This window comes from Oncorhynchus keta, unplaced genomic scaffold (assembly GCF_023373465.1).
Source record: "Oncorhynchus keta strain PuntledgeMale-10-30-2019 unplaced genomic scaffold, Oket_V2 Un_contig_2612_pilon_pilon, whole genome shotgun sequence".
NCBI classification, from domain to species: Eukaryota; Metazoa; Chordata; class Actinopteri; order Salmoniformes; family Salmonidae; genus Oncorhynchus; species Oncorhynchus keta.
This window is the reverse complement of record NW_026284798.1, coordinates 74,412-94,736: the sequence shown is the minus strand read 5'-3', so window position 1 is coordinate 94,736 and position 20,325 is coordinate 74,412. Positions and strand designations below refer to the sequence as shown.

The 20,325-nt window shown below is 45.7% G+C and overlaps 1 protein-coding gene across 1 annotated transcript in view; it reads left to right on the top strand.

Annotated features, from left to right (window-relative positions):
• The first annotated feature begins 2,042 nt into the window (after nt 1-2,042).
• Nucleotides 2,043-20,325, top strand: part of LOC127922523 (beta-mannosidase-like) — a 59,198-nt gene continuing 40,915 nt past the window's right edge. The window contains 11 exon segments of the mRNA XM_052506383.1: nt 2,043-2,661; nt 8,204-8,298; nt 8,857-8,959; nt 9,311-9,373; nt 9,375-9,485; nt 12,682-12,805; nt 14,008-14,198; nt 17,323-17,401; nt 17,404-17,473; nt 19,968-20,085; nt 20,187-20,273. Of these exon segments, the coding sequence (XP_052362343.1) occupies nt 2,446-2,661; nt 8,204-8,298; nt 8,857-8,959; nt 9,311-9,373; nt 9,375-9,485; nt 12,682-12,805; nt 14,008-14,198; nt 17,323-17,401; nt 17,404-17,473; nt 19,968-20,085; nt 20,187-20,273 (1,257 nt within the window). The 5' untranslated portion in view covers nt 2,043-2,445.

Here is a 20,325-nt window from a genome sequence, read left to right as displayed (position 1 = left end):
TTGGTAACCCATCTCTTATAGGATTAATTGGTAACCCATCCTTTATACAATATGTGGCTCCTGGCATCGCACTGCCTTCAATATTATGTGATATTTTCTGGTGAATTTATTATGAAATTTGTGAGGAAGAACAGGACTACCCGGCTGTCAGGGAGCACTCAGCAGGCAGGCTGCCCTCCAAAGTGATGGCGTGGTGCAGATAAAACATGCTTTCCATCCGATCCTGCTCCCTCCATAGACAGATGGTTCTGCTCTGGACTCCAGACAACTGACATGACATAAACCCAGTTGATATTGGCTGTTAACATGAATCACTTTCAGTTTCCAGATGCAGGTGTAAAACTCAGTTCATTTCTTCATCTTGAGTTTGGACAATGCATCGTCGTGTGTGTGTGTGTGTGTGTGTGTGTGTGTGTGTGTGTGTGTGTGCGCGCGTGTGCGCGTGCAAGGGGCCACTCTGTTTTGGGGGCCACGGGTGGAAAAGAAGACTACCGAGACTATGATAGTGGCAGCATATTGAGTTGGATAAAGTCATGGTTATAGCTGTTTTAACGTACTGTATATTAATGACTTTAAAAAAAAAATCAATATTTGTATTTTATCAATAATTACATTATTCATATAAAAAAATATGATCAATATCAATAATTAAAAATGTTTTCAATTATGTTTTAAAAAATCAAATAATGACCATGGGGGTGGGATTGCATTTGCATGCTCCTTACGACATACAGTGACTCAAAAGTCTACACACACCTTGCAAAGTCTTCACATTTTGCTGCCTTAAAATACACAAGACAATTATTGATATAATAAAATATTTGTGTATATATATATATATATATACATATTAGAATTATTTATATATTTGTTAAACATTTTGTATCAAACTATTTTTTATAAACTTTTTTTAAATGATTTATATCACAAATGTCATTATCGATGTAATTTTTTTCTTCCATTATCGATATCAAAAATGTAATTATCATTACCGATAATTGTGCGACAAAACAAAAAACATCCATCTGGAAAGCGGGCCACAAACAGGCAAGTAACAACAGTGGTGTGCAGAACGGCATCTCGGAACACAACAACTCCTCGATCCTCGTCACGGATTGGCTACTGCAGCAGACGGCCACACCCCGGGTTCCCACTCCTATCAGCTAAAAACAAGATGTGGCTCCAGTGAGGAATGGAAGAGCATTGCCTGGTATGATGAATAACATTTATTAACATTTATGAATAACATCCCTGGTAGTATCAATATCACATCCCTGGTAGTATCAATATCCCATCCCTGGTAGTGTCAATATCCCATCCCTGGTAGTGTCAATATCCCATCCCTGGTAGTGTCAATATCCCATCCCTGGTAGTATCAATATCCCATCCCTGGTAGTATCAATATCCCATCCCTGGTAGTGTCAATATCCCATCCCTGGTAGTGTCAATATCCCATCCCTGGTAGTATCAATATCCCATCCCTGGTAGTATCAATATCCCATCCCTGGTAGTATCAATATCACATCCCTGGTAGTATCAATATCACATCCCTGGTAGTATCAATATCACATCCCTGGTAGTATCAATATCACATCCCTGGTAGTATCATACATACTTGAATACAACAGGTGTAGGTAGACCTTACAGTGAAATTCTTACTTTACAAGCTCTTAACCAACAATGCATTTTTAAGAAAAATAAGTGTAAAGTAAAAAATAGATAAGAGTAAAATAACGCATATTTAAAGAGCAGCAGTAACATAACAGTAGCAAGGCTATTTATAAGGTGTACCCTTACATAGTCAATGTCATTGCCACAGTTATAAACTGTACGGCACAAGTATCAAGGAAATTGAAGAAACTGGGTATTATTGTGGCTGCAGCAGAAAAGGTTTTTGTGACTAAAGGATTTTACATCTGAAAGACTTGCAAGGGGGACTGGCACCAGAAGACCAGTCCTCCCAGGTTGAGCCTATCTTGGGATCAGATCTGTTTTATCATTTTTTTAAAAACAGAAACATTGTTTGATTTAGATTAGTTTATATATGTATTTTTGGTAGTTTTTTTGTGGGTATTTTGTTCCATTTGGGGAATCCTGTTTCCACCCCGCACAGAAGGTGGCAGAATGCACATTCAATTGCGTGATCTCCAATAGAAGAAGATGTTGCCACGTGATGTGCACTGGATCAGCTGATATGTGGTCACGTGATTTTTAACAACAAGGAAGAAGCCGTTTGCACCGAAGAACATACAGCGTTTTTTAAATGTTATTTTTTACAACGTTTATAATCAGTGATTATTATGTTAAACATTCTTTATTCTTCTTTGAAGTTTTCCTTGTCTTGAATGCAGTATTACGTGTTAATAGATAATTGGGTTGTTATTAAATGTTTGAAACCTGACTAGATACTTTTATCTGGCAACAATTCCCGCAGAAGCCACAACAATGAGCGCGTTTAGAAAAAGAGGAAGCGTTCTTGTTGTCCTTTATTACGTCGGGAGTTTTCACGTCCTTTTCGGATACAATGTATCCAGAGAAGAGCAGCACGATCTCAGCTTGAACAGGAAATGGACCATACAGAACTCAAATGGGTCTCTGTCGCTTCCTGCAGAGGTACCGGGGTGTGTACACTCTGCTCTCCTGAAACAGGGCTTTATCAAGGTGAGAAGAGTTGTGATGTCTTCTGTCTTTAAAAAAAAAGATTAGCCAGGTGAGCGAGAAGGGGGAAGCTGCAGCCCAATATGGCGAACGGAGTACACGCGAGTGGTTGTCGAAAGGAAAGCAGTCATCCCTCACTTAATTAAACAATACTATCGCCATCTACTGGCCAGTGTACCTACAGCAATCACAACAAGTGGTCCCTCACTAAAACCAATATGGTCGCCTTCTATTAGCCGGTGTGTGTTTGGCCAAACTGTTGTCTGGTATAATCATCATGAAACACAGAAGTCGGGTTCCTTTAATAATGTATTTGCTACAACTTTGAACCAACACTTTACTTCTTATTCTCATGTACTCCTTCTGCATCTCGGTTGTCAAATATAATTATTGAATTTATGTCCAAAATATATCATATATATGTCTTATTTTTCAAATGTCACAGTATCTGATCTTTTTGAATAATACAAATTTAGAAATGTACTGAATGAGTGGTGGGTGACCCTAGGGTGGCAACACATACAGCGTAGCCTAGTGGTTAGAGCGTTGGACTAGTAACTGGAAGGTTGTGAGTTCAAACCCCGACCTGACAAGGTACAAATCTGTCGTTCTGCCCCTGAACAGGCAATTAACCCACTGATCCCAGGCCGTCATTGAAAATAAGAATATGTTCTTAACTGACTTGCCTGGTTAAATAAAGGTAAAAAAATAAAATAAATACAGCTCTGGAAAAAAAATAGGAGACTACTGCAAAATGATCCGTTTCTCTTATTGTACTATTGGGCTACAGCTACCCATACTCCAGTCACCATATTGGCCTACAGCTACCCATACTCCAGTCACCATATTGGGGGACAGCTACCCATACTCCAGTCACCATATTGGGGGACAGCTACCCATACTCCAGTCACCATATTGGCCTACAGCTACCCATACTCCAGTCACCATATTGGCCTGCAGCTACCCATACTCCAGTCACCATACTGGGGGACAGCTACCCATACTCCAGTCACCATATTGGGCTACAGCTACCCATACTCCAGTCACCATATTGGCCTGCAGCTACCCATACTCCAGTCACCATACTGGGGGACAGCTACCCATACTCCAGTCACCATACTGGGGGACAGCTACCCATACTCCAGTCACCATATTGGCCTGCAGCTACCCATACTCCAGTCACCATATTGGGGGACAGCTACCCATACTCCAGTCACCATAATGGTCTACAGCTACCCATACTCCAGTCACCATATTGGCCTACAGCTACCCATACTCCAGTCACCATATTGGTCTACAGCTACCCATACTCCAGTCACCATATTGGGGGACAGCTACCCATACTCCAGTCACCATATTGGGGGACAGCTACCCATACTCCAGTCACCATATTGGGGGACAGCTACCCATACTCCAGTCACCATATTGGGGGACAGCTACCCATACTCCAGTCACCATATTGGGCTACAGCTACCCATACTCCAGTCACCATATTGGCCTACAGCTACCCATACTCCAGTCACCATATTGGGCTGCAGCTACCCATACTCCAGTCACCATATTGGAGGACAGCTACCCATACTCCAGTCACCATACTGGGGACATCTACCCATACTCCAGTCACCATATTGGCCTACAGCTACCCATACTCCAGTCACCATACTGGGGGACAGCTACCCATACTCCAGTCACCATATTGTGGGACAGCTACCCATACTCCAGTCACCATACTGGGGGACAGCTACCCATACTCCAGTCACCATATTGGGGGACAGCTACCCATACTCCAGTCACCATATTGGAGGACAGCTACCCATACTCCAGTCACCATACTGGGGGACATCTACCCATACTCCAGTCACCATATTGGCCTACAGCTACCCATACTCCAGTCACCATACTGGGGGACATCTACCCATACTCCAGTCACCATATTTGCCTACAGCTACCCATACTCCAGTCACCATATTGGGGGACAGCTACCCATACTCCAGTCACCATATTGGCCTACAGCTACCCATACTCCAGTCACCATATTGGGCTACAGCTACCCATACTCCAGTCACCATATTGGGGACAGCTACCCATACTCCAGTCAACATACTGGGAGACAGCTACCCATACTCCAGTCACCATATTGGGCTACAGCTACCCATACTCCAGTCACCATATTGGCCTACAGCTACCCATACTCCAGTCACCATATTGGCCTACAGCTACCCATACTCCAGTCACCATATTGGGCTACAGCTACCCATACTCCAGTCACCATATTGGCCTACAGCTACCCATACTCCAGTCACCATATTGGGGGACAGCTACCCATTCTCCAGTCACCATAATGGGGGACAGCTACCCATTCTCCAGTCACCATAATGGGGGACAGCTACCCATTCTCCAGTCACCATATTGGGGGACAGCTACCCATACTCCAGTCACCATATTGGCCTACAGCTACCCATACTCCAGTCACCATATTGGCCTACAGCTACCCATACTCCAGTCACCATACTGGGCTACAGCTACCCATACTCCAGTCACCATATTGGCCTACAGCTACCCATACTCCAGTCACCATACTGGGCTACAGCTACCCATACTCCAGTCACCATATTGGGGGACAGCTACCCATACTCCAGTCACCATACTGGGGGACAGCTACCCATACTCCAGTCACCATACTGGGGGACAGCTACCCATACTCCAGTCACCATATTGGTCTACAGCTACCCATACTCCAGTCACCATAATGGGGGACAGCTACCCATTCTCCAGTCACCATATTGGGGGACAGCTACCCATACTCCAGTCACCATATTGGGGGACAGCTACCCATTCTCCAGTCACCATATTGGGGGACAGCTACCCATACTCCAGTCACCATATTGGCCTACAGCTACCCATACTCCAGTCACCATACTGGGCTACAGCTACCCATACTCCAGTCACCATTTTGGGCTACAGCTACCCATACTCCAGTCACCATATTGGCCTACAGCTACCCATACTCCAGTCACCATATTGGGCTACAGCTACCCATACTCCAGTCACCATATTGGGGGACAGCTACCCATACTCCAGTCACCATAATGGTCTACAGCTACCCATACTCCAGTCACCATATTGGGGGACAGCTACCCATACTCCAGTCACCATATTGGTCTACAGCTACCCATACTCCAGTCACCATATTGGGGGACAGCTACCCATACTCCAGTCACAATATTGGCCTACAGCTACCCATACTCCAGTAACCATAATGGCCTACAGCTACCCATACTCCAGTCACCATATTGGCCTACAGCTACCCATACTCCAGTCACCATATTGGCCTACAGCTACACATACTCCAGTCACCATATTGGGCTGCAGCTACCCATACTCCAGTCACCATATTGGCCTACAGCTACCCATACTCCAGTCACCATATTGGGGGACAGCTACCCATACTCCAGTCACCATAATGGTCTACAGCTACCCATACTCCAGTCACCATATTGGGGGACAGCTACCCATACTCCAGTCACCATATTGGTCTACAGCTACCCATACTCCAGTCACCATATTGGGGGACAGCTACCCATACTCCAGTCACCATATTGGCCTACAGCTACCCATACTCCAGTCACCATATTGGCCTACAGCTACCCATACTCCAGTCACCATATTGGCCTGCAGCTACCCATACTCCAGTCACCATATTGGGCTACAGCTACCCATACTCCAGTCACCATATTGGGGGACAGCTACCCATACTCCAGTCACCATATTGGGGGACAGCTACCCATACTCCAGTCACCATATTGGGGGACAGCTACCCATACTCCAGTCACCATATTGGGGGACAGCTACCCATACTCCAGTCACCATATTGGGCTACAGCTACCCATACTCCAGTCACCATATTGGGGGACAGCTACCCATACTCCAGTCACCATATTGGGGGACAGCTACCCATACTCCAGTCACCATATTGGGGGACAGCTACCCATACTCCAGTCACCATATTGGGGGACAGCTACCCATACTCCAGTCACCATAGTGGGGGACAGCTACCCATACTCCAGTCACCATATTGGGCTACAGCTACCCATACTCCAGTCACCATACTGGGGACAGCGACCCATACTCCAGTCACCATATTGGGGGACAGCTACCCATACTCCAGTCACCATACTGGGGGACAGCGACCCATACTCCAGTCACCATATTGGGGGACAGCTACCCATACTCCAGTCACCATACTGGGGGACAGCGACCCATACTCCAGTCACCATACTGGGGGACAGCTACCCATACTCCAGTCACCATACTGGGGGACAGCTACCCATACTCCAGTTACCATTTTGGGCTACAGCTACCCATACTCCAGTCACCATATTGGGGACAGCTACCCATACTCCAGTCACCATATTGGGGGACAGCTACCCATACTCCAGTCACCATATTGGGGGACAGCTACCCATACTACAGTCACCATATTGTCCTGCAGCTACCCATACTCCAGTCACCATATTGGGGGACAGCTACCCATACTCCAGTCACCATATTGGAGGACAGCTACCCATACTCCAGTCACAATATTGGGCTACAGCTACCCATACTCCAGTCACCATATTGGGGGACAGCTACCCATACTCCAGTAACCATATTGGTCTACAGCTACCCATACTCCAGTCACCATTTTGGGCTACAGCTACCCATACTCCAGTCACCATATTGGGGGACAGCTACCCATACTCAGTCACCATATTGGGGGACAGCTACCCATACTCCAGTCACCATACATGGAGACAGCTACCCATACTCCAGTCACCATATTGGGGGACAGCTACCCATACTCCAGTCACCATATTGGGGGACAGCTACCCATACTCCAGTCACCATACTGGGGGACAGCTACCCATACTACAGTCACCATAGTGGGGACAGCTACCCATACTCCAGTCACCATATTGGGGGACAGCTACCCATACTCCAGTCACCATACTGGGGGACAGCTACCCATACTACAGTCACCATAGTGGGGACAGCTACCCATACTCCAGTCACTATATTGGCCTACAGCTACCCATACTCCAGTCACCATATTGGGGGACAGCTACCCATACTCCAGTCACCATATTGGGGGACAGCTACCCATACTCCAGTCACCATACTGGGGGACAGCTACCCATACTCCAGTCACCATACTGGGGGACAGCTACCCATACTCCAGTCACCATATTGGGGGACAGCTACCCATACTCCAGTCACCATATTGGGCTACAGCTACCTGTACTTGAGATCAGCTGACTGACAAATTACCTAATTCTTTACATGAAAATGCCTGGTTCTCTCTCTCTTTTGTCTCTCCCTGTCTCTCCTGTCTCTCTCTGTCTCTCCTGTCTCTCTCCTGTCTCTCTCCTGTCTCTCTACTGTCTCTCTACTGTCTCTCTCTCTCTCTCTCCTGTCTCTCTCTCTCTCCTGTCTTCCTACTGTCTCTCTCTCTCCTGTCTCTCTCTCTCTCCTGTCTCTCTCTCTCTCCTGTCTCTCTGTCTTTCAGGATCTCTACTTCAGGTTCAATGATGTAGCATACAGGTGGATCGCTCTTGACAACTGGACATACACAACTACATTTTCTGCCTCAACAGAGCTAAGGTACTGTTTACACAGCTTACAATTCCAGCCCCATGGTGTTACTGTATTCACTACTCCCAGGGCCGGTTCCCGGACACTGGACAAGCCTTGTCTTTCAGGGCCGGTTCCCCGGACACTGGACAAGCCTTGTCTTTCAGGGCCGGTTCCCCGGACACTGGACAAGCCTTGTCTTTCAGGGTCGGTTCCCGGACACTGGACAAGCCTTGTCTTTCAGGGTCGGTTCCCCGGACACTGGACAAGCCTTGTCTTTCAGGGCCGGTTCCCCGGACACTGGACAAGCCTTGTCTTTCAGGGCCGGTTCCCCTGACACTGGACAAGCCTTGTCTTTCAGGGCCGGTTCCCGGACACTGGACAAGCCTTGTCTTTCAGGGCCGGTTCCCGGACACTGGACAAGCCTTGTCTTTCAGGGTCGGTTCCCCAGACACTGGACAAGCCTAGTCTCGGACTAAAAATAACTTTCGATAGAGCTGTCTTTTTAGTCTATAACTAGGCTTAATTTGTGTCCGGGGAGCCACCCCTCAGTTTTACTAAGATAGACCTTCCTGTCCTCTGCTCCAGGGCTAAACAAAGAGTCCAGCTGGTGTTTGAAGGAGTGGACACTGTAGCGTCCATCTCTGAATGGAGTTGTTGTGGGAAGACAGACAACATGTTCCGCAGATATGTATGAAAAAGTATATTATTTACCACATGAATGTTGTTTAAAGTATATTATTTACCACATGAATGTTGTTTATATTGCACATTTTGTAGCATATAATTCAAGGTGTGTCTAATCATGAATGACAGCTAAGTTAAATTGTCAAATCTGTTTTTATCATTTACGTAGTATGTATGTATAGTGATTATGTTTGATCTGGCCCAAACATAACGAACATAAGCCATTTAGCAGACACCTTTATCCAAAGAGACATCCTCCACAGCGTGCATACATTTTACCCAGAGGGCATTGCAAGCCACTATGCTTTACCAACTGAAGCTGGGCCACTGGATAACATGATTCCCTGATGTTCAGGACTTCAGCGTAGGCCAGTTGTTGAGGGAAGGGGAGAACGTTGTGAAGGTGAGCCTCCTCTCCCCCTGTCGTGTACGCCTCAGAGAGGAGTCAGGCTCACTCCTCCTACAGCGTGCCCCCTGACTGTCCTCCACCCGTCCAGAAGGGAGAATGTCACGTCAACTTTATCAGAAAGGTGAGTGGCTTTTCATCTTTTCAGTTAATAGTACTTGTTATGTGTTGACAGAAAATATTCAATTTTTTAACAATATTAGCTTAGTAACGTTAAGCTAATTTTCTAGCTAGCTAGCACAAACAATGTTATCTTGTCTAGTAGACCTAGCTAGCTAGCACAAACAATGTTATCTTGTCTAGTAGACCTAGCTAGCTAGCACAAACAATGTTATCTTGCTTGTCATGTAGACCTAGCTAGCTACGTCAGTAACCAACTTTAATGTCCTTCTCTGGACTGACATTTGCAATTGCTTATTTAAATTTACCTCAGTGTTTCATGTCTACACCATAACGCAACGCTGGCATCCTGCACATTGAGACACTTGTGACTCTGTCAATCACCACATTCTTACTGGCAGGCTCGACAGCCTTGGTTTCTCAAATGTTTGCCTCGCCTGGTTTACCAACTACTTCTCTGATAGAGTTCAGTGTGTCAAATCGGAGGGCCTGTTGTCTGGACCTCTGGCAGTCTCTATGGGGGTGCCACAGGGTTCAATTCTCGGGCCAACTCTCTTCTCTGTATACATCAATGATGTCGCTCTTGCTGCTGGTGATTCTCTGATCCACCTCTACGCAGACGACACCATTCTGTATACTTCTGGCCCTTCTTTAGACACTGTGTTAACTAACCTCCAGCCGAGCTTCAATGCCATACAACTCTCCTTCCGTGGCCTCCAACTGCTCTTAAATGCAATTAAAACTAAATGCATGCTCTTTAACCGATCGCTGCCCACACCTGCTTGCCCGTCCAGCATCACTACTCTGGACGCCTCTGACTTAGAATACGTGGACAACTACAAATACCTGGGTGTCTGGTTAGACTGTAAACTCTCCTTCCAGACTCACATCAAACATCTCCAATCCAAAGTTAAATCTAGAATTGGCTTCCTACATCGCATAAAAGCATCCTTCACTCATGCTGCCAAGTCTCTGCTAGGTAAAGCCCCGCCTTATCTCAGCTCACTGATCACCATAGCAGCACCCACTCGTAGCACGCGCTCCAGCAGGTCACCTCCAAAGCCAGTTCCTCCCTTGGTCGCCTTTCCTTCCAGTTCTCTGCTGCCAATGACTGCAACAAACGGCAAAAATCACTAAAGCTGGAGACTCACATCTCCATCACTAACTTTAAGCACCATCTGTGAGAGCAGCTCACAGATTACTGCACCTGTACATAGATGGGCTGTTTACAGATGGACTATCTACCTACCTCATCCCCATACTGTATTTATTTATTTATCTTGCTCATTTGCTCCCCAGTATCTCTAGTTGCACATTCATCTTCTGCACATCTACCATTCCAGTGTTTAATTGCTATATTGTAATTACTTCGCCACCATGGCCTATTTATTTCCTTATCTTACCTAATTTACACTCACTGTATATAGACTTTTTGTTTTCTTTTGTTCTACTGTATTATTGACTATGTTTTGTTTACTCCATGTGTAACTCTGTTGTTGTTGTGTCGAACTGCTTTGCTTTATCTTGGCCAGGTCGCAGTTGTAAATGAGAACTTGTTCTCAACTAGCTTACCTGGTTAAATAAAGGTGTTCTCAACTAGCCTACCTGGTTAAATAAAGGTGTTCTCAACTAGCCTACCTGGTTAAATAAAGGTGTTCTCAACTAGCCTACCTGGTTAAATAAAGGTGTTCTCAACTAGCCTACCTGGTTAAATAAAGGTGTTCTCAACTAGCCTACCTGGTTAAATAAAGGTGTTCTCAACTAGCCTACCTGGTTAAATAAAGGTGTTCTCAACTAGCCTACCTGGTTAAATAAAGGTGTTCTCAACTAGCCTACCTGGTTAAATAAAGGTGTTCTCAACTAGCCTACCTGGTTAAATAAAGGTGTTCTCAACTAGCCTACCTGGTTAAATAACGGTGTTCTCAACTAGCCTACCTGGTTAAATAACGGTGTTCTCAACTAGCCTACTTGGTTAAATAAAGGTGTTCTCAACTAGCCTACCTGGTTAAATAAAGGTGTTCTCAACTAGCCTACCTGGTTAAATAAAGGTGTTCTCAACTAGCCTACCTGGTTAAATAAAGGTGTTCTCAACTAGCCTACCTGGTTAAATAACGGTGTTCTCAACTAGCCTACCTGGTTAAATAAAGGTGTTCTCAACTAGCCTACCTGGTTAAATAAAGGTGTTCTCAACTAGCCTACCTGGTTAAATAAAGGTGTTCTCAACTAGCCTACCTGGTTCAATAAAGGTGTTCTCAACAAGCCGACCTGGTTAAATAAAGGTGTTCTCAACTAGCCTACCTGGTTAAATAAGGTGTTCTCAACTAGCCTACCTGGTTAAATAAAGGTGTTCTCAACTAGCCTACCTGGTTAAATAAAGGTGTTCTCAACTAGCCTACCTGGTTAATTAACGGTGTTCTCAACTAGCCTACCTGGTTAAATAAAGGTGTTCTCAACTAGCCTACCTGGTTAAATAAAGGTGTTCTCAACTAGCCTACCTGGTTAAATAAAGGTGTTCTCAACTAGCCTACCTGGTTAAATAAAGGTGTTCTCAACAAGCCGACCTGGTTAAATAAAGGTGTTCTCAACTAGCCTACCTGGTTAAATAAAGGTGTTCTCAACTAGCCTACCTGGTTAAATAAAGGTGTTCTCAACTAGCCTACCTGGTTAAATAAAGGTGAAATAAAATTTTATTAAAAAAACATGGCCACTGATTTCTAGTGGTGTTGATGTTCTTCTTCCGGGTCCATTTATCATGACGGACACATTATCTATGACATTATCTATGACATTATCTATGACATTATCCAGATAATGTAGCTGCCGCTCTCACAACCAAAATAAACGTCTTCAGAAATAGAAGGCATTTCAGAGGAGGCAAAATCAAGTTGAACCCATTCTAGCCAATCAGAGGGCAGATCTGACTGTGAACAACAGGCACAACTGTTTCCACTAGTTACCACAGCCACAAAGACGACGGTCTACATCGTAGACATTCATGAAAACTAAAATTTGCTTTGTGGTTTCATTTAAGGTTATGGATAAGCTTTAGCACTGTGGTTACGGTTTCAAATCACCATCCAACATACAGATGCTTATGACGTTGGAGTCATTATTGTGTGTCCTAGAAAATAACAGTCAATTATAATTGTTTTCACCATTCACCCATTGGATAACTCTCCTGTCTGATGGTCTTTTACCAGGCTCAGAGTTCCTTCAGCTGGGACTGGGGGCCGTCATTCCCAACCCTGGGGCTGTGGAAGGGTGTTCATCTGGAGGCCTTTGATGTGCTGCGCCTAATCCATCTCTCTACTGTACCAGTCTATAGTATGTATCTCTCTCTCTCTGTCTCTCCATGTGTCCTGACTCTCTCTTTCTCTCTGTCTCTCTCTCTTTCTCTCTCTCTCTCTCTCTCTCTCTCTCCTCTCTCTCTCCATCTCTCTCTCTCTCTCTCTCTCTCTCTCTCTCTTTCTCTCTGTCTTCTCTCTCTCTCTCCATGTGTCTTTCTCTCTCTCTCCATGTGTCTTTTCTGTCTCTCTCTCTCTCTCTCCATGTGTCTTTCTCTCTCTCCATGTGTCTTTCTCTCTCTCTCTCCATGTGTCTTTCTCTCTCTCCATGTGTCCTTTCTCTCTCTCTCTCTCTCTCTCTCTCTCTCTCTCTCTCTCTCTCCATGTGTCTTTCTCTCTCTCTCTCTCTCTCTCTCTCTCTCTCTCCATCTCTCTCCCATGTGTCTCTCTCTCTCTCTCTCTCTCTCTCTCTCTCTCTCTCTCTCCATGTGTCTTTCTCTCTCTCTCTCTCTCTCTCTCTCTCTCTCTCTCTCTCTCTCTCTCTCTCTCTCTCCATGTGTCTTTTCTCTCTCTCTCTCTCTCTCTCTCTCTCTCTCTCTCTCCATGTGTGTCTTTCTCTCCATGTCTGCTCTATCTCTCTCTGCATCTCTCTGCATGGGTAACTATTCTGGAACTTATCTACACGGCTACTCTGTGAACTCTCCAAGGCTGAATCCCAAATCATCCCCTTGCTCCTCTGGCCTCCATTTGTGTGCGTTCTGCCTTCGCCATATGCACAAGTGTCCCAAATCTGAGGGAGTTAAAATGATGGAAGGTGTATTAGACTCTTCGATAGCCACTTTGACCGAGTCTTGCTTAAGCTGCTGGCTTGACAGTGAAGTAGTATCCTATAATGCACCGCGGGCCTAATTTAGGATCCATGACACATGTACCATATTAAATACTTTCCGAATGAACTGTTTAACTGTTACTGAGGTATATTTATTGTGAGACGACAGGGAGAATTTTCTCAGTCGAATTTCATATTTGTTTTATTATTTAAATGGTCATTAAAGTCAGGAGTTTTTCCAGAAGGTGAGGGGTTTATTTATCTCCTCACCACTCTGGAAGTTACCTTCTGAGTTTCATCAGCAACACGTGACAACAGAGGGGCCCTCCGTGCGAGTCGATAGGGGGCGGGGGTGGTTTGGGATACAACAGCTAGTCATGGAAAGCCCTCTTCTTCCTCTTCCTGTCTCCCAGACTCCTCTCTGTCTCGGTGGGTGGTAACGGTGGAAGTGTTGGTTGATGCTGTGGAGGAGACTAAAGTCCAGGTCAACCTCTCTCTGATGGAGCTGTCTACAGAACACACCTTCATGGTGGTGTTTCCATCTGGGCAGAGCAAGAACACCTTGAGCCTCCATGTCAACACAGTTAGTATGCTGGGTGGGAAGGTGACTTATGGTTCTGGAACTAATGGCTTTCTGTTCCCTTTATAGTGCCCTACTGTTGACCAGAGTCCTCTACAGTATAGTGCCCTACTGTTGACCAGAGTCCTCTACAGTATAGTGCCCTACTGTTGACCAGAGTCCTATACAGTATAGTGCCCTACTGTTGACCAGAGGCCTTTTACAGTATAGTGCCCTACTGTTGACCAGTCCTATACAGTATAGTGCCCTACTGTTGACCAGTCCTATACAGTATAGTACCCTACTGTTGACCAGAGTCCTCTACAGTATAGTACCCTACTGTTGACCAGAGTCCTTTACAGTATAGTACCCTACTGTTGACCAGAGGCCTTTACAGTATAGTGCCCTACTGTTGACCAGAGTCCTATACAGTATAGTGCCCTACTGTTGACCAGTCCTATACAGTATAGTGCCCTACTGTTGACCAGTCCTATACAGTATAGTGCCCTACTGTTGACCAGAGGCCTTTACAGTATAGTGCCCTACTGTTGACCAGAGTCATATACAGTATAGTGCCCTACTGTTGACCAGTCCTTTACAGTATAGTGCCCTACTGTTGACCAGTCCTATACAGTATAGTGCCCTACTGTTGACCAGTCCTATACAGTATAGTGCCCTACTGTTGACCAGAGTCCTATACAGTATAGTGCCCTACTGTTGACCAGAGTCCTTTACAGTATAGTGCCCTACTGTTGACCAGAGTCCTTTACAGTATAGTGCCCTACTGTTGACCAGAGTCCTTTACAGTATAGTGCCCTACTGTTGACCAGAGTCCTATACAGTATAGTGCCCTACTGTTGACCAGAGTCCTTTAGTGCCCTACTGTTGACCAGTCCTATACAGTCTAGTGCCCTACTGTTGACCAGAGTCCTCTACAGTATAGTGCCCTACTGTTGACCAGTCCTTTACAGTATAGTGCCCTACTGTTGACCAGTCCTATACAGTATAGTGCCCTACTGTTGACCAGAGTCCTCTACAGTATAGTGCCCTACTGTTGACCAGAGTCCTTACAGTATAGTGCCCTACTGTTGACCAGAGTCCTATACATTATAGTGCCCTACTGTTGACCAGAGTCCTCTACAGTATAGTGCCCTACTGTTGACCAGTCCTTTACAGTATAGTGCCCAACTGTTGACCAGAGTCCTATACAGTAGTGCCCTACTGTTGACCAGAGTCCTAACACAGTATAGTGCCCTACTGTTGACCAGAGTCCTATACAGTATAGTGCCCTACTGTTGAGAAGGGCCCTTGGGGTTCTAAAGGTAATAGGATGCCATTCGGACACATCTTATCTCTACTGGAAAGACTTCTGAATGTCCGGGTTTTAGCATGTCTCTATTTTTCATCGTATGAGGTAAATGTTTAGTGTGTGTGTGTGTGTGTTGTTGTAGAGTAACCAGGTGAAGCTGTGGTGGCCCCAGTGGCCATGGTGAGCAGCACTCCTATCATCTCAGTGTGAGAGGAACCATGCTGGAGGGAACAGCCATACTCAGGACAGACACACAGGTCAGACCTCAACATCTCTACTCCTCTACTATCCCCCTCTTCTCACTGTCTCCAGTCTTCTGTCTTCTCACGATCTCCAGTCCTCTGTCTTCTCACAGTCTCCAGTCTTCTGTCTTCTCACGGTCTCCAGTCCTCTGTCTTCTCGGTCTCCAGTCTTCTGTCTTCTCACGGTCTCCAGTCCTCTGTCTTCTCACGGTCTCCAGTCCTCTGTCTTCTCACACGGTCTCCAGTCTTCTGTCTTCTCACTGTCTCCAGTCCTCTGTCTTCTCACGGTCTCCAGTCTTCTGTCTTCACGGTCTCCAGTCTTCTGTCTTCTCACGGTCTCCAGTCCTCTGTCTTCTCACGGTCTCCAGTCCTCTGTCTTCTCACGGTCTCCAGTCCTCTGTCTTCTCACAGTCTCCAGTCTTCTGTCTTCTCACGGTCTCCAGTCCTCTGTCTTCTCACGGTCTCCAGTCCTCTCTCTGTCTCCAGGTGTATTTAACATCCTCTCTGTCTCCAGGTGTATTTAACATCCTCTCTGTCTCCAGGTGTATTTAACATCCTCTCTGTCTCCAGGTGTATTTAACATCCTCTCTGTCTCCAGGTGTATAACATCCTCTCTGTCTCCAGGTGTATTTAACATCCTCTCTGTCTCCAGGTGTATTTAACTTCCTCTCTGTCTCCAGGTGTATTTAACTTCCTCTCTGTCTCCAGGTGTATTTAACATCCTCTCTGTCTCCAGGTGTATTTAACATCCTCTCTGTCTCCAGGTGTATTTAACATCCTCTCTGTCTCCAGGTGTATTTAACATCCTCTCTGTCTCCAGGTGTATTTAACATCCTCTCTGTCTCCAGGTGTATTTAACATCCTCTCTGTCTCCAGGTGTATTTAACATCCTCTGTCTCCAGGTGTATTTAACATCCTCTCTGTCTCCAGGTGTATTTAACATCCTCTCTGTCTCCAGGTGTATTTAACATCCTCTCTGTCTCCAGGTGTATTTAACATCCTCTCTGTCTCCAGGTGTATTTAACATCCTCTCTGTCTCCAGGTGTATTTAACATCCTCTCTGTCTCCAGGTGTATTTAACATCCTCTCTGTCTCCAGGTGTATTTAACATCCTCTCTGTCTCCAGGTGTATTTAACATCCTCTCTGTCTCCAGGTGTATTTAACATCCTCTCTGTCTCCAGGTGTATTTAACATCCTCTCTGTCTCCAGGCGTATTTAACATCCTCTCTGTCTCCAGGTGTATTTAACATCCTCTCTGTCTCCAGGTGTATTTAACATCCTCTCTGTCTCCAGGTGTATTTAACATCCTCTCTGTCTCCAGGTGTATTTAACATCCTCTCTGTCTCCAGGTGTATTTATCATCCTCTCTCTGTCTCCAGGTGTATTTAACATCCTCTCTCTGTCTCCAGGTGTATTTAACATCCTCTCTCTGTCTCCAGGTGTATTTAACATCCTCTCTCTGTCTCCAGGTGTATTTAACATCCTCTCTCTGTCTCCAGGTGTATTTAACATCCTCTCTGTCTCCAGGTGTATTTAACATCCTCTCTGTCTCCAGGTGTATTTAACATCCTCTCTGTCTCCAGGTGTATTTAACATCCTCTCTGTGTTAATCCCAAGGTGTATTTCCGTACAGTAGAGCTGGTCCAGGAGCCAATCGCTGGTTCCCCTGGGCTGAGTTTCTACTTCCGGGTCAACAAAAGCCCATCTTCCTGAAGGGGTCAAACTGGATCCCAGCTCACGCCCTTCAGGACATGGTCAGCCCTGCTGAGTGAGACACACACACAGACACACACACACACACTCATGTCTTTGGTCTTAATCATGATATCAACCTTTCACTCATTAAATACTTCTAAGATGGGATGTGTTTTGTATATTTGAAACGGCCACATTACAATGTCATTATGTTTACATTATGATTCAAACAAGACTTTTAGTGTTCTGATTGAACACACCGGGCCAGTCTAAGTTACTTCACACAACAAATCCCCATCAAAATCTGTCAGTTTAAACAAGAGATGTGCTTTTTTCCTCTATCCACCGCATCTGCCAGTGTCTCACTTCCCCATGTGAAAGGGGACAGAGATAGATGTTTGTCAGACCAGGAGACATCCCATCTGTGGTGAAAGGGGACAGAGAGGTGTTTACCAGACCAGGAGACATCCCATCTGTGGTGAAAGGGGACAGAGATAGATGTTTGTCAGACCAGGAGACATCCCATCTGTGGTGAAAGGGACAGAGATAGATGTTTATCAGACCAGGAGACATCCCATCTGTGGTGAAAGGGGACAGAGAGGTGTTTACCAGACCAGGAGACATCCCATCTGTGGTGAAAGGGGACAGAGATAGATGTTTATCAGACCAGGAGACATCCCATCTGTGGTGAAAGGGGACAGAGGGGTGTTTACCAGACCAGGAGACATCCCATCTGTGGTGAAAGGGGACAGAGATAGATGTTTGTCAGACCAGGAGACATCCCATCTGTGGTGAAAGGGGACAGAGATAGATGTTTATCAGACCAGGAGACATCCCATCTGTGGAGAAAGGAAACAGAGAGATAGTTTACATACCGGTAGACATCCCATCTGGTGTGATAGGGGAAAGAGATAGAGGTTTATCAGACCAGGACACATCCCATCTGTGGTGAAAGGGGACAGAGGGGTGTTTACCAGACCAGGAGACATCCCATCTGTGGTGAAAGGGGACAGAGATAGATGTTTGTCAGACCAGGAGACATCCCATCTGTGGTGAAAGGGGACAGAGATAGATGTTTACCAGACCAGGAGACATCCCATCTGAGGTGAAAGGGGACAGAGGGGTGTTTACCAGACCAGGAGACATCCCATCTGAGGTGAAAGGGGACAGAGGGGTGTTTACCAGACCAGGAGACATCCCATCTGAGGTGAAAGGGGACAGAGGGGTGTTTACCAGACCAGGAGACATCCCATCGGTGGTGAAAGGGGACAGAGATAGATGTTTATCAGACCAGGAGACATCCCATCTGTGGTGAAAGGGGACAGAGGGGTGTTTACCAGACCAGGAGACATCCCATCTGAGGTGAAAGGGGACAGAGGGGTGTTTACCAGACCAGAGACATCCCATCTGTGGTGAAAGGGGACAGAGATAGATGTTTATCAGACCAGGAGACATCCCATCTGTGGTGAAAGGGGACAGAGGGGTGTTTACCAGACCAGGGACATCCCATCTGTGGTGAAAGGGGACAGAGATAGATGTTTATCAGACCAGGAGACATCCCATCTGTGGTGAAAGGGGACAGAGAGGTGTTTACCAGACCAGGAGACATCCCATCTGTGGTGAAAGGGGACAGAGGGGTGTTTACCAGACCAGGAGACATCCCATCTGTGGTGAAAGGGGACAGAGATAGATGTTTATCAGACCAGGAGACATCCCATCTGTGGTGAAAGGGGACAGATATAGATGTTTATCAGACCAGGAGACATCCCATCTGTGGTGAAAGGGGACAGAGATAGATGTTTATCAGACCAGGAGACATCCCATCTGTGGTGAAAGGGGACAGAGGGGTGTTTACCAGACCAGGAGACATCCCGAAAATCAGTCTTGTCATGTAAACGTCTGTAGCGTCTGAACCGTTTGGGAACATTAGATATTAGACCTTAGTCTGAAGAGGGCCCACTGTGGAACATTAGATATTAAACCTTAGTCTGAAGGGAGCCCACTGTGGAACATTAGATATTAAACCTTAGTCTGAAGAGAGCCCACTGTGGAACATTAGATATTACACCTTAGTCTGAAGAGGGCCCACTGTGGAACATTAGATATTAAACATTAGTCTGAAGAGAGCCCACTGTGGAACATTAGATATTAAACCTTAGTCTGAAGAGAGCCCACTGTGGAACATTAGATATTAAACCTTAGTCTGAAGAGGGCCCACTGTGGAACATTAGATATTAAACCTTAGTCTGAATAGGGCCCACTGTGGAACATTAGATATTAAACCTTAGTCTGAAGGGAGCCCACTGTGGAACATTAGATATTAAACCTTAGTCTGAAGGGAGCCCATACATATTATATATATTTTTAAATATTTAAATTTTATTCCTAAAGAGTTTGTAAAATTCTAAATCAAATTAGCAAAATGACCCATGTTATGAACATCTTAAACCACCCCCTAACGTCTTAGACTGGAGTTAAAACTCTCACCGGAACCTGATAGATTTGAACAGACACTAGTTAGTCGTTACTGTCTTGTAACCATTGACAACAGTTGTGTTCTGTTTCAGTGTGAGGAACCTTCTACAGTCGTCCGTAAGCGCTAATATGAACGCGCTCAGGGTCTGGGGGGGAGGAGTCTATGAGCAGGACCTGTTCTACTCTCTCTGTGATGAGATGGGGATCATGGTAACTGACTGACTAGTACTCTTTCTCTCGTTGTCTTCGTCACAAACTCCCCATTCCCTTTATACTGCTGTACTTTTGACCAATACCTTGTCTGTCCTTAGATCTGGCAGGACTTCATGTTTGCCTGTGCCATGTACCCCACTGAGCCTGACTTCATAGAGACGGTTAGAGAGGAGGTTGTCCAACAGGTGAGCTACACCTACAGGGTTGATGTTAGTATCTTTGTTCAGACCTCGATGG